Source organism: Patiria miniata, unplaced genomic scaffold (genome assembly GCF_015706575.1).
Source record: "Patiria miniata isolate m_02_andy unplaced genomic scaffold, ASM1570657v1 HiC_scaffold_22, whole genome shotgun sequence".
Classification (NCBI taxonomy): Eukaryota; Metazoa; Echinodermata; class Asteroidea; order Valvatida; family Asterinidae; genus Patiria; species Patiria miniata.
The window spans coordinates 15,675,193-15,692,363 of record NW_024037061.1 but is presented as its reverse complement, the minus strand read 5'-3'; the positions used below and the strand labels follow the sequence as shown (position 1 = coordinate 15,692,363).

Genomic DNA, 17,171 nt, shown 5'->3' with positions numbered 1-17,171 from the left:
CAATTCCCCAATGTATGTAAACTGCTCCGTTTCTTCTTAAATGGAGTCAGGGAACCAGACTACAGGAAAATGATTGTTTTTCTTGGTTTTTATAGCATTTTCGAACCCAAAACCTCAAAAAGTCAGTGTAACTATATTTGCTATATATTTCCAACCCCCCATTTCCATCCATTTCTGAAAATTACAGCAAAAGCAAATGATGTATATTCCCTTTAAACAAGTGGGGAGTTTTCAAGTCTAGCAGTATCGCTCGTGTTGAAATAGGGCTGTACCCGAGTACCCGACCGTTAATGTCAGGAACCGCTTCCAACTTATGGAATTGAGTATATCCGGAACCAACTTTGCAAATTACTTAGTAACTTCTCAATCAATGAAAAAGAAACTTTTTGAAAGTCAGTTGGAAAATTTCAAATTGAAAAACAGGATACATGGAAAAGCAAAACCAATTTCAAGCTTTAAGGTTCTTGCGAAAGTTGCAGTTTTCACCACATGGTGGTACATGTATAGGCCTACACCCTATCGATCTGTATTGCCACACCGAACAATCTGAACAGCAACTTTCCAGATTTGAATTGTTGGCTTCAAGGGTTTCTTTAAGTGCGGGTACCCATATTTTTTTTTCAATAGGGTACCTGGTTCCTGTACTACCCGTAAATGCACACCCCTTGAAATAGGATTCTTAAATGGTTAACCTGCATGCACATTTTACTGTACGTGAATATTTTATACGCAGCTATTATTTTTGCTGTTGGTGCATTTTAGAAGGACGCCCGCCACAGTATGCAAGGAGTACCGGTATGTAAAAATGCAAATGTCTCACATGATTTTGATCAAAAATGTCAATAAATCAGCCTTTATGATGTAGGCCTAATTGTGTTGTTATGAATTTAAGTTGCTCCAAAAACTGTTACAAAGTTGTGGGGACATACACTCGTCTGTACGAGGTATTTGCGGGGACCGAAAATGCTTGACGTGAAATTTATACAAAATTCATGAATAAATCTGAAGGAGACACAGTGCTCTCATTTTAGAGCTTAAATGCAAGATTCTTGGACCAATAACATGTGTAAAACAACAAGTTGTCAAAATGTGCAGGCCTACCGGTACATCAACTATGGGGAAGGTTTTTCTATTGTTAAGCAAATTAGGACAGTTATGGGGACTTTCTGCTGTCCCCATTAATTAACATAACTTAATAGATAAATTTCCAGAGTAAGTTGATACTTTGATTTCAAAATCAATTTTGAACTTTATACAATTATTGAAGAAACATTGAGTGAAGCTTATCAAGTCATCATTGCTTTATGAATAACAGTGATGATGATGAAATGAAGAAATAGAGACTTTAGAAAAAGATTCACTTGTATCAGCATACTCAATCATCAATTCTGCATTGTACATGCAGTGTACAGTGTTTGCCTGCAATCGGGGACCCCCTATTGTTCCCCTTTTGTTTTGCACTAACTTTTTAGGAAGACCTCCCATATGTTTTGTACACGAATCCAAATTGGGAACCTCTCGGGACTTGGGGACCCTATTGTCCTAAGTTGTTCAACGTCCCCCATTGAATGCAGAAACAAAACTCATGTCCACCCATGTTTGTTTATGGTGCAAGTCAAGGATTTTCTATTGTTCCTCTTCCCTTTTCCTTTGTGTATACTTTTCTCGTTTATACAGCTCTCATTGGTTTTGTACAGGTTTTCTAACTGAGGAGTCCTTGATTTGGCTCCTGTCCTCAATTCATCGATGATGTTGCATGTGTGTGTCCTCGATTTACACCATAAACAAACGCATACATACACACACCTTTGTTTATGGTGTAAATCGAGAATTTTCTATTGTTCCTTTTCCTTTGTTCATACCAACTTTTTTGCAGCAGCTCTCATTGGTTTTGTACACGTTTTTTGATCGAGGTCATCCTCGATTTGGTCCCTGTCCTCAATTCACAGATGATATTGCACCTGTGCATCCTCGATTTACACCATAAACACGCACACCGTGACATAAATTCATCAGGTCCCAGATAGTGTGCAGACCCTGTTGTTATGAACTATCCATGGTCAGATTATTAATTGAGTCCATCCACAAACAGTTGGTCATGTGGAATAGGATGATTGATATAATCAGACAAAATGGGTCTGGTTGAGAAGAAGACCAAATAAAACATGTAACCAGCACATGTACTGTGTAATTATGTCTGTCTAGAGTTCACCATGGCTGAACACGTGCAGAGTTGACTGAAAGTCGAGGGCCAATTTCATAGCGCTGTTAACCTAATAATTTTACCAGTATATACATGTACCGGTAGTACTGGAGCCTATTGAAGTAAAACACGGGTAAATGGGTACTCGTAAAAGAAACCTAACCACAAAATTGAAATCCCAGAATTTGTCTGAAGGGCTTTATAGCTTTACTTTATAGCTTTACGATGCAAACTGCAACTCGCGCGTTAAAATGCACATAAACGTGAAATCTACTTTTGTTTTCCCATGTATCCTGCTAGTTTTCAATTTGAAAATTTCCCACAAGTGGCATTCAAAACTTGTTTATATTGTCCGAGAAGTTACATGTACTAAGTAATTTGAAAAAGTTGGTTAGGGGTGCAGGATCCCATAATCTGAACCGGTTCCTGACATCAGCGGTCGGGAACCCGGTTCCGATGCACAGCCCTAGATGCTTAATTAAGCAAGTTTTCATGGCGTGGATGTGCCAACAGTTGAGCGTGCATGGGGATTTCTATTGTTACATCACTGATTTAAGCAATTTTTTTCCTCTGGGGTTAAGCATCTTTTTGTGCGGTGCTTACTTACATGGTACCGTACGGTCTCCATGAAATAGATGGAGGCTCAGTTTACAGCAGAAACTTGTGTTGCTGAGCTCATGAGCCCAATTGCATGGAGATTCTTGGAACAGAAATTGGCTAAATGCTACATGTTGCTCTTGAACTTGCAGCAACTTTGTTTAAGTGAAAATATTTCTCGTGGAATTTTGGAAATTTCTCGGGGAAATATCAGAAGAAAAAAAATCAGGGAACTTCTTTTTTTATAAAGTGCTGAGAGCCCTAATATTTCTTATGTAAATAAAAGTCAATGTAAGTCTATCTGATTCCTTGATTTTCAAAGCAAACAAATGTCAAAGATCAGCATGTAACAGTAGTCAAGCTGCCAGGATTATTAACTTGTTATCTAGTTGACTGAACCCAAAACTCAAGAGGAAGGCAAACAGTCCAAACAGAAGTGGCAGTTAAATATTGGAGCAGATGAATGGACATTCCTATTTGTAGTGTGTCATGCGGTTCTGTGAAGTGGAACCCTGCAGAGATAGCAAGTTATGGACTTTCCTGATAAATGTCTCCTGTCGTCGTTGGAAAAGCATTAAAACGTGTGTATTTGTAGACCGGCCGGAAGGTAGGATTTGGATCTGGAATGTTTAGAATCTGTGCCAAGAAATGGATCCCTTCTTGTCAAACTGCCTACTTAAGAGAATAGTGTCTTAATGAGGTTAGGCCAAAAAAAAAAGTCTCCGGTTTCTGGTATGGAGCTTGCCCAAAAAGTGGTGCGGCGACGCGGCTTTTTTTTTTTTTTTACCTGACTTTTTTGCTTCAAATGTCGGCTGATGACTGCAAATGGTGCCCGACTAAACTTAGTGCAAAATGTACGGGAGTCCAGAGAGTCCACATAAAGCTTATTCTCGATCATACCCCCATCTAAAAACACGTTAAAATTGTGCAGCAGCAGGATTCCAGTCAAACCAGTGGGTTTGGCGGTTTTGAGACATCATCTTTTATTGAAAAAAAACCTTTTTCATTTTGCCGACGCGCATGGCTACGGCGACGCGCGCGCATACCAGAAACCGGAGACTTTTTTTTTGGCCTTAGAGGGGACACAGCAAAAATAGAATCCACTCAATCGAGCCGGATCTAGCAAACACACATGTGGAAATTTCTGGAATCTAAGATTATGATCTTGTATCCATGTAGCCAGGAACTTTAATTACAAACATATTTAAATAAATGTGTATCACTGATGTTCCTTTTCTTTCTTTCTTTTTAATGGCAGACAAAAAAAAATTCAGCAGCATAAAGTGTAACCTCCCCCCTCAAAAAAAAGAAGGGGAAAAAAGAGCATTTATTATTATTCACAATTTGGGTCTACAATTTGAACAAGGTTGTAGAACAAGTTTGTTGAACAATTTTGAATTTAGGCATTTTGAACATCATTAAAAATTTACTGAAAACAAAAGAATGTTTTGAAATAACTTACTAAAATAAGGTGCTTGAAGATTTATTAGTGATATACAGTGTATCTTCATTTCAAATTTACCCCCCCCCAAAAAAGACCCCCCCCCCAAAAAACAAAAAACAATTTAAAAAAATTTGGCCTAGCACCACTGCATTGTGAATTAATGCTACATTATGCACATATTAAAATTGTTCAGTTCAATTGAGATACATTCAAATCATGTACATATGTACTTTTTTTAATGAGAAAATAGCAGTACTGGCAATGATCCATGTGTCCTAATGGCCAAATAAATAAAATAACCTCATGACATCATGAAGATCACTTCATCTTGACATCATATCAGACAGGTCCGTAATTTACGTCTAAAATCCTGACGTCTTATCAGGAAAGAGGAAACATGCAAAGGAAGTTTTACATAATACGTGTACTTGAACAACTCTGTGGTCCTTGTTGAAAAGTACAGAGATCAGCAGTGTCAGTGTGTGACTATAGACTAGTACTGGTAGTTCCTCTCTTAATTTATGGTTGCCTTCACAAGCTAAGACTGTTTGTTCGGCCTCTATTTTCATCCCTGGTCTAATCTCAAGTACTCTTAAGAAGTTGTAAAAGTCCTGTTCACTTTCATGCCTCACTGCACGAGCTCGCTCACCCACGTTGCACATTGGCCAGATTCTTGTTGTGAAGAGAAACCCTCAACTTACATCATTGCACTAGTGTCCACTTGAAAATTGATGATAGTTGTTTTTTACTGCCACGGCTAATTGGTTTACCATGCGTATACATTTTAATTACGGAATTCTGAGTAACGGTTTACTCGGTACTCGATTCCGCGCATGATCAGACGATATACTGGAGTTCAGATGTACTCAAGAGATTGCGCACAGTTTTGTGTTGATCAGTGCATTATAGCTCCATGATCAGTGTGGTACATTGCACTGTATGCATCCACCAGTTGTGTCATGCTGGTTATTGCCAGAGGTGGTTTCTGTTTTGTGGCCGACGGAACTGGTAATAGTCTCATTCAGTGAATTGGTTAAGTCCGCTGCACTCGTATCCGGGTATTGGCAGAGGTGGGCCGTCATTGTGAAGTGGAGGGCTTTTGATTGAAGTGTGGACTTTCTGTTCCCGTCTCATTCAACCGGTTATTTCAGAGCACTCGTATCTCGGTGTCTCATTCATCCGGTCAATTCACAGCACTCGCATCTCGGTAAGTGTTCATGATAGGATTTGGTTTTGCTGTTTTGCCTTTTGTTAATTTCAATTGTTCATTTGGAAAACCTTGGTAATTTAATGGTTTGCATTGAGAATTGAAAGCGGAACACATCAGCGTGAAGCCTGCTTGCAGAGGTGTTGATTTTGTACATTTGAGAAAAAGACAATCTCTATGTGTCTACATTGTGGACTCTAGCGGTACCTGTGAACGTAATGTTCTATTATTCCTGGCAAAAGCGGGATTTCTTTCAATACAGGGTGAGTGAGTCAAAAAGAAAGTGACCTGGATTAATGATTTTCCCCATATAAAGAGCAATTAAATTTGATTCAATGAAACTTGTATTAAACGAGCATGTTCTACCACTCAAATGCAAAAATGAATTACTGCAATTGATCCAGTGCTTTCAGAAGTTATGAATGTTATTGTAATTTTTTTTTTTTTTTACAGAGCTTGCTTTTAAGCTATTCACCTGGTTGAGAACCAGATATTACACACAGGCACTCAAATGAGATTTTGCTAATTTGAGTCTGAAACATTATTTTTTTTGGTCAGATTTTGTGTTTTTAATATGAGGAACAAATCGAGTCTTGATAGTGAAATGATGGTGGCGATGTTTGTCTGTTTCTTTTGTAACTTTTCAGTCATGGAGATTTAATTTACCAGTATTTGCATCAAATGCCATTCAGTTCAATTAAAAATATAGTTTTAAAATGGAAATGCCCTATTCTGAATATGAAGAAAACACACCACAAAAAAATAGCGTGCAGCTAGGCTTCGTTATTAAAGTAATATCATCCAAAAATCAAGTTCCCTCTGATATCGAAATTGCAGATGGCCTTTTTTCTAATATTTCAAAATTGAAATTGATGATGCATCTACAGGAGTCAAGCCTGATCCTGGTTGGTCACGACCACGCGGCCCCTGCCCTGTGGCTCATGCATCTCGACTGATCGGTTGGCGTGGGTGGCTCAACGTCCCATAGCTGAATTTGGAGACTGATGATGATGATGATGATGATACGAGAAAATAATATTAGAAAAGAATGGGAGTATGCATCAGAACCGGGTACCCGAGTACCTGAGTAACTGAGTAACTGAGTAATCGAGTACTCAGCCGCTGATGTCGGGAACTGGATGTCAGGAACCGGTTCCAGATTCAGTATGAGATCAGCTACCCGTTACCATGCATCTTTAAAAATTTCACTTAGTAACTTCTCAGACAATGAAAAAGAAAGGTTTTGAATGCCATTTGTGGGGAATTTTCAAAACGAAAACCAGGCTACACGGAAAACCAAAACAGATTTCAAGTTTATGTGCGTTTTAATGTGCGACACTGTAGAGCCATAAAGCCCTTCAGACAACTTCTGGGATTTGAATTTTACGGGTACCGGGTACCTGTGTTTTACATGTATGTACTTCAATAGGGTTCCCTGGTACTACCGTATATACCCGTAAATAAAGCAACACTACTACACAAAAGCCACTTTTGCCCATTTGCTTCCGTCCATGTAACCAGTTTCCAAGTTCCCACATCCTATCCTGTTCAAAGATGTAAAACATACCCAAAAAAAGTAGTTCAAGGATTTAATGTTCTGTCATTAACCTCTTTCCATGAAAAAGAACGTCACATTTCCGGTACAAGGAGAAGAAATTGGCACAATTGATCCTTGATTTGTGAACCAGAAATTCCAAAGGAGCAATTGTATACTGGCTTTACTGGAAATCTGCCTTGAGCAACATTGTTTTGGTCTTTTGGGAAAAGAATTGTTTACAGAGGTGGGTAGATTCGGATGAAAGGAATGGCTCCAGAATCCCCCCCCCCCCCAAAAAAAAATGTGGAGACTAACTGGTAGACTCGGACCAAAAGCCAAGAGGAAATGAAGGAAAAATTTAGATAAGTGATGCAGAAAATTGAACACGCCTTGTTGGTTCTATGAAGTTTTTGTGTGTATGTACATGTATGTATCTTGTGGGACTTGCCCAATGGACTTGAATCATACATTTATTGCGTACATTTTTTTATGTATCTAATTGCAATCAATTATTGTTCCTGAGGATTCTATGCGTCTATAACTTCACCTTCTGAATCTGATCTGTTAGTAATTAATACCATTTGCCTTTATTTTAATTTCATGAAATGGACCAAGCTAAGGGCTCGTAACTTGAACTGCAGTTCGCCGAACTAAATTAGAAGCCATTTCTCGTGTGGCACCCCACACAGGCGCAGGCCGCACGCGTTCTTAAAGACGAGGCACGTGCGCATCTTCCTATTGGTTGGAGGAGTCCGGAGTTACCTGGGCGACTGAAGTAAGCCTGGTGCCAGCTCAGAAAATGGCCGTCACTGATCTATCAAAGACATCATTCCACTGACCTGTTCTATGTTTTGTGTCCATTGGAGCTGGAAAAAACATGAAAAAATGCTGTTGATTTGCAGCGTTTAAAGTGCTGCTCACTGAATCCGTCGTGCGTCGAAACTTTAGTCGGGCACAGGACCAGGGCAAATCTGAGTGCCAGCTGTGTCATGGAAAAAAACCCACCAAAAAAATGCATATTTGCATGAATGTAGCTAGCATACCAAGCACATGCCAAAAAGCTATTTCATAATATTTACTAGTTTCGATTTTAATGTTTGCAAATGGTTTACATTATCTTCCGCCTTTTGGGTGGGTTTTGGGGGACTTGGTACTGCAGGCCAGGCCTGGTTTGACTATAAATATTGATAGAGTATGGGCTTAGGCCTGCAGGCCTAAAGCATGCATTGGAAGCAGTGTGATTGATGGTCTATTGCAGGCTTGGCCTAGTACTTTGTACTTAGTAAAACTTAGACAGTAGGGAGTTGACTGCCTGAAAAAAAGTACAAATCAATTGAAATTCCAAGTCAATTGAAATTGTCAACATTTCACCTGAATAGGCCCCTATTTCGTTGGGTGCCTGGCAGAAGGGCATATGAGCATTCTGACGTGACAAATCGCTTCAAGAAAATTGCATTGAAAGGCTCCAGTGTCCCCCTACGCATATTATGAATCCATTGTTCTCCCACGCGTATTATAAATTGTACGAATTTTAAATTTGTCACACGTATAAATCATACTTTTTTGGAACAATTTGTGGTGATGAAAATTGTAAATTTCATTAAAATAGCGGCGGTTTTCTGGATACATGCCCTTTTGCTGGAACCTTTTTGGTGATTACATGTTCACGTGTAAGGGCGTAAGCGCGTGTCATGCCACTCTGCCAGGCGATTTATTAGGCCTAAAATGTCAAACTGACTGGTGTTTAAAAATGAAGGGCTCGGAATGCTCATTCTAAAGCCCGGTTCATACTTCACACGAAGGCGAAGCGAAATCGTGACGCTAACAATACGTTCGAAGTGCGTCCACCATTGGTGACGACATGAATTGCACTTTGCACAAAATTGCTTTCGTGTGAAGTATGAACTGGGCTTAACGACTGTAGCTGATTATATAATTAAAAATTTATCCTCGGGGCTCAATTTGTGGCATATTCGGTCAGAAATGGCTTCATGGCATTTTCAAGAATATGGCCAGGATTAAAATGTCATAAAAAACAACGAGAGCGAAGGCGAAGGCAGTAAAACGTGTACATGTAAAAGAGGATCCCATAAGTCATTTTGGCATCAATGGTTACATACATAATTTGGAAAGGTTACGAAAATTCGTCAAAATGTGAAACGTACACCTGACGCTCACGGTCTTTGGAACAAATTATTAGCCCCCAAATAATTTAGTGAGGTTCATTTTAGTATTAGTGCTTCCACCCACCCTTCCATCCCTCCCCCACCTTCATAAATTTCTGGATATTAATGCCTAACGAAGACAGATGGCGACTGCAAAATGTAATAACATGGAACACTGCTTGTTGCTCCTCTGGGGGGAAACTTTGGAAATAACAAATGGAGGCATTGGGCAATGGAAAGTGACATGCTTTGGATGTGTTTGTGACAGATTTCCTTTTTGGTTGGATTATGGCTAGACGATCAAGGGGTCGAAGGATCAAAAGCTCAATTTCTTCCTAAAGTGAGCCCTGTATGCCAAAGGCTTCTCAAATGGCATTCGCTCAAAGAATTTAGTGATGAAGGAGTATTTTTAGTTTGGTTTAATAAATGGCGGAACCACTGCACTTTGGTCTTGCAGGGTATGTTTGCCAGGCTATTGAGACAACAGCAAACATTTCTAGAAAGTTGATTTGTTGAAATAGATATTTTTATTGAGAAGCTTTGTACAGGCCTGGGCGAGAAGTGGATGCATGTTACTGGGGTACTCGCAATGAAATTACTCGTGAGAAGTTGAGTACTAGGCTTGCACATGATGGAAAATAACTACTAGCAACTAACATGCACGTCGGGCCACATTCTTCAGCACTGAGATATCCTTACTGTGCGACGTTTTGGGTCATTTACTTGAGTTATTTTTTTTGACGATTGTAATCCCAGGGAGAGAGAGGTGGAGGGAGTGATTCCCTGTTTGCAGGGGACGTATTAAGCTGTGAACCCTAAACCCGCAATTGCTACTCGCGAGTAGCTGCTTCTACTCGCATTAGGGCGACAGGCGCGGTTCTAGAGCCCATATTTTTTTGGGGGGGAGGCTAGCAGGGTGGATCCAGACATTTTTTCAGGTAGGTGTGCTGAAATGCAGACCGGTTATTTTCTCCAGACACTTAGGCCTCCGAAAATCAATAGGTGGGGGGGGGGGGGGCCTTAATTTTTTTTTTTATGGAATTTTTTTTGGGGGGCTAGACAAAATTTTGTAGGGGCTAAAGCCCCCCTAGCCCCCCCCGTAGAACGGCCACTGTAGGGCGAGTACTCGAGTAGATGAAAAACCACGAGCAGAACAACTAGTAACTAGTATAAACTACTCGCGAGTACTAAAGTAATTGAGTTACTTGCCCAGCAGTAGTGTAAGGAGTTAAACAGAAAGAAAAAACGAGCAACAAAACTATTCTGAGGTTAGCTAGTAGATATTAATCTTTTAATGTAACTTAATGCAAAATATGTGTAAATATACATCGTAGGGGGTCAGACTTAAGAATACACTTGATCTGCCTGCACTACCATGTTCCAGCAATTATAATAATGAGCTGGCGTGGGAGAGAAAGATTTCCTGATTGTAAAATGTCCACAATTCCCAGCTTTCAATTCATCCCTCATGAAGCTGGCTCAGTAAATGTGCTGTAGCTATGGGAGACTATAATGGGTTTTCTTCATGACAACCTGTTTGCTGAAAATCACCTGGATGATGCGTGCAGTCATGACTCATTAAGATTACACGTATGTACCGGTACCAGGTACGTGCACTTACATCTAGTGCAGTGATACAGGATTATCAATGGATATATTTTAGAATCAGTGAGCCAGAATTTGGACGACGAAGTCACGTTTCGTTCATTTGTCATTAAAGTAATGAGACTGAAGTCCATTTCTGCCATCAATTTTTTAATTTTTCTTTTTTTTCATAATTAATTGATAAATTTGTCTAACTTTCAGCATAAGGCTACCTACCAGTACTGCATGCGTAATTTGTTGGTCATTCTATAAATTTGGAGTCCACTTTTTCCTGTCCCCGTTACATCTGACATCTATGATTTTATAATTCTGATGCACTCCTTAATGCATTTGTCCTCCTACAGGGATTATGAATAACAAAGTAACCAACAAATTTTTACAGAAATCATTGGAAGTCATTCTCATTGATACTTGAATGGCAAATTATCAAGTACAAATGATACGGGGACACTCTTTGAATCCACATTTTGAATCCTAGATTTACAAAATGATCAACATGCATTCATTTCAAATGTAGCTACAGTTCTTGAAACAGACATAAATAATACAACATTTTGTTTTCATTTTGCCCTTTTCTTTTCTTTAGAAAATGGATTGAAAGTGATCTTGCCTCCAGTGTCTTAAACTTAGAGGGAAAAACGCCTTCTGAGAAAAGTGTCTGACTTCTTATGAGTCAGGTAGACACCGAAACTGTCTATATTATGGCAGTGTCGGGCAGTTCCACAATGGACACGACTGGTACTTTTAACATCTTAGATTTTACAAATTGGGACCCTGCCAATGCCACTAATTCTACCAAGGAGGCTCCAGGACTACAGCCACCGTACTGGGACCTGCCCATCGTTATTGTTTTAGCCGTGATACTGTCAGTCATCATGGTGATCAGCATCATCGGCAACTCCCTCATCATCCTGACTATCGTCTTCTTTAAAGGGATGCGGAGCAAGACCAACTTGTTCATCACCAACCTGGCCTGCGCGGACCTCGGAGTCTCGGTTCTCTGCATGCCCTTCTCGCTTCTGACTGTCATCCAGGGCGACTGGACTTTTGGCCCAGCGCTCTGCAATGCCAACGCCTTCTTTGAGGCCTTGTTCCTAGTGGCCTCCACCCATGGGCTGATGGCGATCGCCCTGCACAAGTTCTCCTCACTCGTCTTGCCGTTGAGACGCCTTGTCAACCTGCGTCGTGCTATCTGCATGGTCGCCTTCGCCTGGTTCATCGGTCTCACCTGTGCCATCGGCCCATTGATTGGGCTCACCGAGAACGTCTACAAACCTGGAACCTCCCAGTGCGGGCCCAAGTACCCAGAAAAAATCTCTGAGAAATTAATCGGATTTTACGTTCCTCTGGTCGGCATTGTCATCCCTCTGACATGTCTCATCATTGCCTACAGTGTCATTTTCAACACGATTCGCAAATACAGCCGGCGGCTTCGCAGCCACACCAACATGACGGAGGACAAGATTTTCCACCAGCAGAAACGCATCACCATCACCCTCTTCATCGTTTTCGTCGCGTTCTTCATTTGCTGGACGCCTTACTTTGTGTACTCATGCTTGGGGTTCTCCCTGGGCTTTCATCGAATCCCCACCATTCTGAACGTTGTCGCTTACTGGAGCGGTTACACCAACTCGGCCCTGAATCCCATCATCTACGCGTGGAGGGCTAAGTCGTACCGAAAGGCTTTCAAGAAGATCTTCTGTTGCGATACAAAAGGCGGCCTCATTTCAGGTAAGCTTCAATTAAGCAAAATGTGTCAAACTGGAGTCTTTTTTTGTGTGTCTTGACCAAACTGCTTTTGCAACAATTTGAATCTGAATGATTTAGTTTTCAAATGGCAGTAACTCATGACCAAAACATATAGAATGGGTTTTCAGTTTTTCATAAGATGAGATTTGCATCGTGGTAATGTAAATTCAAAAGGTTTGAACTGACATATTTTGCGAATTACGTTTGTGAATTTTCAGGTACAAAAATCTGTGACTTGTACTAGTTATAAAATCCAGGAACTGCATTTTTGCTCGCATGTTCAGCCTCCAAAATGAAAATTTCCCTCAGACTTGAATGCTTAAGCTTATAAGTACATACATTTATAAAAAGAACTTACATTAAAAAAATTTCCCTCCTTACTTTTTTAGACACTGGAACAGCATACAATGGAGGTAAGCTATTACCACTTTCTCTCAACTTTGTTTTAATGCACTGAATAGTTTAAGAAATGCCGGCTTTTTTAACCACTACCTTCATATAGTATGGACTAGTGGTTAGGGTTGTGACTCATGATCAGAGGGTCAGGGGTTCAAATCCAGCCGCTGGCCATATGTTGTGTCCTTGGGCAAGGCACTTCATCCCTACTTGCCTCTCTCCACCCAGGAGTATAAATGGGTACCAGCATTAGCTGGGGAGTAACCTGCGATGGACTATCATCCCATCCAGGGGGAATAGAAAAATTCTCAGTCGTTTCATGCTACTGAAACCGGAGATAAACGCTGGCTCGTGACAGACTTTACTTTTTTACCTTCTTAAAGTGCTTTGGCAATACATATATGTATTGATGTAAAAAAAAAAAAAAAAAACAGATTGAAATTTTTTTATGATGCTGAGCTCTAATTCAGCCAGAAAAATACCGGTACATGCTCAGTTCAAGAAAATAATCTCAAATTATACTTATCACTTCCCCTGCTTTTTTTGGAATTGAGTTACTGATAAAAAAATTAATTATTGTGAACTGCATGTACATTTTTGTCGTACCGATATGTGAAATAATAGTGTTTTCACCTGTTTATGGAAAAAAAATGTGGTGCCAGTACAGTGCTCACTGCTTGAGCCACACATCCCTTCCCAGCCTTCCCAATTCCCTCACAATTTGCACGAGAAAAAAAACCCCAGAACCTTAGCGCTTGCCCAAGCAATGTTTGGTGTTTCTATCCATACATTATCATCAATACAAATCACACATGAAGCAATGTTAATCGCAAGGGTGGATTGGCATTTTAAGGCAGAGTGACATAATTTATGAGATACCTTGAGATTACATTGATGAAGTTGGCAAAGCAGCTGCCAAGGCAGCTTGGCCTTGATGGATGTTTACTGTCAAGAAGACTGTCAGAAACATTTGTTCTGGTACATTAATTTGCAAGAAAATTTAACCTTGACCCTCTTAGATCCTTCAAAAAATTCCTCAGGAGGTTTGGAAGGATGTTCCAAGATCAACTAAGGCAGAGCCCAGGCAATATTTCTTGAACATGGGACTTTCATATACCCCTTAAAAAAAGAATCAGAACAAAGGTCTTATGTCTCCCTGCACTTGTGAAGTTTAGAATATTCAGGAAGATTCTTTGCCCAAAAAAAATGTCTACCGTCTTGGGATAAATAAATATGAGTCTGGTGGAATTCTACTCAAAAGCCAACAAATTGCACTCAAACAGACCAAATCATTCAATTTTTTTGCTCATAATTTGCCAATTATTAGAGTTGAGCAGCTCTGTCACATTATTTCAAAACTGTTAAGATGAAATATGGAATAATCGAGTAATAGGCCTATCGATACAGTGCTAACCAGTGTGTCTAGGCCTAATTGAGCCCTGCATTATGCTCGATATCATCCTCACTGCTTCTGAATGTCATCGGCACTGCCTCAACCCAATAACAGTGATTGTTGGAGGATTGAGAAGGCAATATTCACTCCTCCACTGAAACAAAATCAAGAAATAACTGATGAGTTTGGAGGATTGAGGCTGAATCCAATTTTTACATGGTGGCAATCTGAGGATTTTGCAGGATTGAGGATGGCTCCTAGCCAAAAGGGCCTAGAGGGTTGGGTAATGACTTGTGATTGCCTTGTGATGACTTAAGACTTCATCTGGTTGGACTCTGGACCTTAAAGTTATTATCTCGTGTTTAAAGAGCAAAAACTTCAAAAGATCTTACCCCGAACAACATTTTGGAGATTTGAAAGGGTGGAGAACCACTCAAAGGTAACGTCCCCCCCCCCTTTGCTGGTTTCTGTTGTTTTATTTGCTGGTTTCATTTGCATTATTTTCTGGAAAAACAATAGACAGCTCCTCCATTGCCTTGAGGCTGAGTAGGTAAGTTTGTCCGTACTGTTTTGCCAATTGCTCGCTCATGTCAGCTTTGTCCTCTATTTCCTGCTAGCAAATGATGCTGTAAGTGAATGCTCGCTTCTTGAGAGGCCTGAAAGGTATCGGTACTGTAAGATGGAATGGTCCTGGTCATGGCTTTGGCTTGCAAAAAATATGTGTAGTAATGATAGTTGCATCTGTGGTATGTGTACATGTAGGTTTATAGCTAGTGCTTTCATCACAGGTTAGGTACGTGCATAATGAATGATCATCCTCATTCTCCAGAATTAGCAGTGTACAATGTACGTTGCAGTGTTGTGGGACCCGAGTCCGTCTCAAGTCGCTATTTCCATGACTCGGACTCGACTTGAGTCGCATCGGCATCTTGGACTCAGACTCGACCATCATGACTCGGACTTGACACAGTGACTCATGACTCGCGAGTCACATATTTTTGTTACCAAAAAAAAAAACCTTTTTAAAAACATTATTGTTTACATTTTCCGAAGTAATGTTTAAGCAGCGCTTAAGAAGGTTAAACGTTACTTCGAAGGTTAAAGGGTTCATGAAGTGAATCTTTCTAAGGAACATATTTTATGCAACTTTCTGCTCTTATTAAATGTATGAAAACTGTTTGACATCCCTTTTTGGTTAGTGTTATTGAAAAGTGCACTTGTATTAAACATTTAAAATTGTCCATGCTTTTTCGGACAACTGAGGGCACTGTTGCTGTGATGTCATTTCAGGAAGACACTGTTCACTTTAGGGGTTTCTGTTCACATTTTAAACCCAAAATTTGCTCATTGAAAACTTTTGTGAGAAAAAATTGCTCATTGGCTTACTGCCATGTACTGACACAACAATGAATCACCAAAGAAAAGAAGATTTATAAATGCCAGCGAAATATCCAAAACTCTGGCAACTTTTGGTGCTGAAATACCTGTAATATGGAGGCTTCGGCCTGAAAAGACATCACACTGTTGCTCATGAATATGGAAATTGGAATTACCCAAATAACCTTGAAAATGGTAAAATTAAAATTAAAAATAGGGCTTATTGGGCCACAAACGTGTCTTTTCAAGGATTGCATTAAAAGCAATTACATTTCACGGCCCTTTAAGCACACAAACTGTACCGCGCCACTAATGGTGTTTGAGCTCATACCGTGTATTTCCCGCTACAATGCATCACTATTATTGCATATGTGGCCATGTCCATCGTATACCAGTACATCCACTTCATACCAATGTGATTTGGACTCGAATTTGAATCAGATGACTTGTGACTCGGACTTGACCCACATGACTGGAGACATGGACTCGGACTTAATTGACCCAAGTGACTCAAAACTCTGACTCAAGACTCAAACTTAAGTGATTAGACAACAACATCGGTACACTGTACATAACTTCAGTTTCATCGCTTCTAGAGAGATAGCAGTGCATACATAGCTGGAATGAATTAATCCTCTCCAATTGTCGAGCTTAAATGTCATTGTAAAAGAGCAATATCATTGGAAATGTAGCTTTTTTTATGTACAATAGACCTGAGATGTGCTTTTGTCACACTTTTATTTGAAATACATGTACTGCAGGGTTCAAAAATACATGTACTGCAGGGTTCAAAATTAGCGGTAGCTAGCCAAATGCTACACGTAGTCAAAACAGCGGCGGGCTAGTCAAACTGTTCCTTAACTAGTCCGGGTGGCGAGTGAAAAATTATTGGGATACGGCAAAGATGAACGTACAGGAAGAAATAAAATCATTGAATTCAGAAAGAAAACCCATCAATTTGTGTCTAATTTTATCAACTGTTTTGAAGGGTTAAATTATTAGATCTGTTAATCAAAAACACTGACAAAATTTTGAGCCAGAAAATATGCCATTTTGTATTTTTGAGATAAGAAAAAAAATGTGGGCCAGTGAAAAGGCCCGCGGGCTAGTTAAGAGGCTGTTTCAGTAGCCCGGCTGGCTAGTGAACCAAAAAGTTTAGGTCGAACCCTGATGTACTGTCTTAAGGAAGCCAGGTGGAGACAAAAGGACATCATCTCCACCTGGTTTCCATAAGAAAGCACATGTTTAATCAAAGCAGTATCGTTTTTAATCTTACGGGTCATTTAGCTTGGGAAAATTTCCTGCATTGCTTGTAGTCTTATCATCTGGACTTTTGCTTTCCCCAGAGTTCCATCCTATTGTCATTCTATAAATGTAGGGTCCAAAGTGGGACATTTTTCCTGTCCATGTTACCTCCGAACTTGATAATTTCCATCCAAGGATCATTGACAATGACTTCCAACAATATTTTATTTGTTGGTAGGTACAGTGTATAGTT

At 40.0% G+C, this 17,171-nt stretch overlaps 1 protein-coding gene across 2 annotated transcripts in view; it reads left to right on the top strand.

Annotated features, from left to right (window-relative positions):
• LOC119730399 (histamine H2 receptor-like) overlaps positions 1-17,171 on the top strand; it is a 56,682-nt gene that overhangs the window by 19,721 nt on the left and 19,790 nt on the right. Inside the window, exons 1-4 of one of the 2 annotated variants that reach the window (XM_038203273.1) lie at positions 4,710-5,451; positions 11,345-12,489; positions 12,897-12,920; positions 14,816-14,846. In XM_038203273.1, coding sequence (XP_038059201.1) covers positions 11,427-12,489; positions 12,897-12,920; positions 14,816-14,846 — 1,118 coding nt within the window. In that variant the 5' untranslated portion in view covers positions 4,710-5,451; positions 11,345-11,426. Of the gene's footprint in view, positions 1-4,709; positions 5,452-11,344; positions 12,490-12,896; positions 12,921-14,815; positions 14,847-17,171 lie in introns of those variants that run through there. The other variant, XM_038203274.1, reaches the window with a different exon arrangement.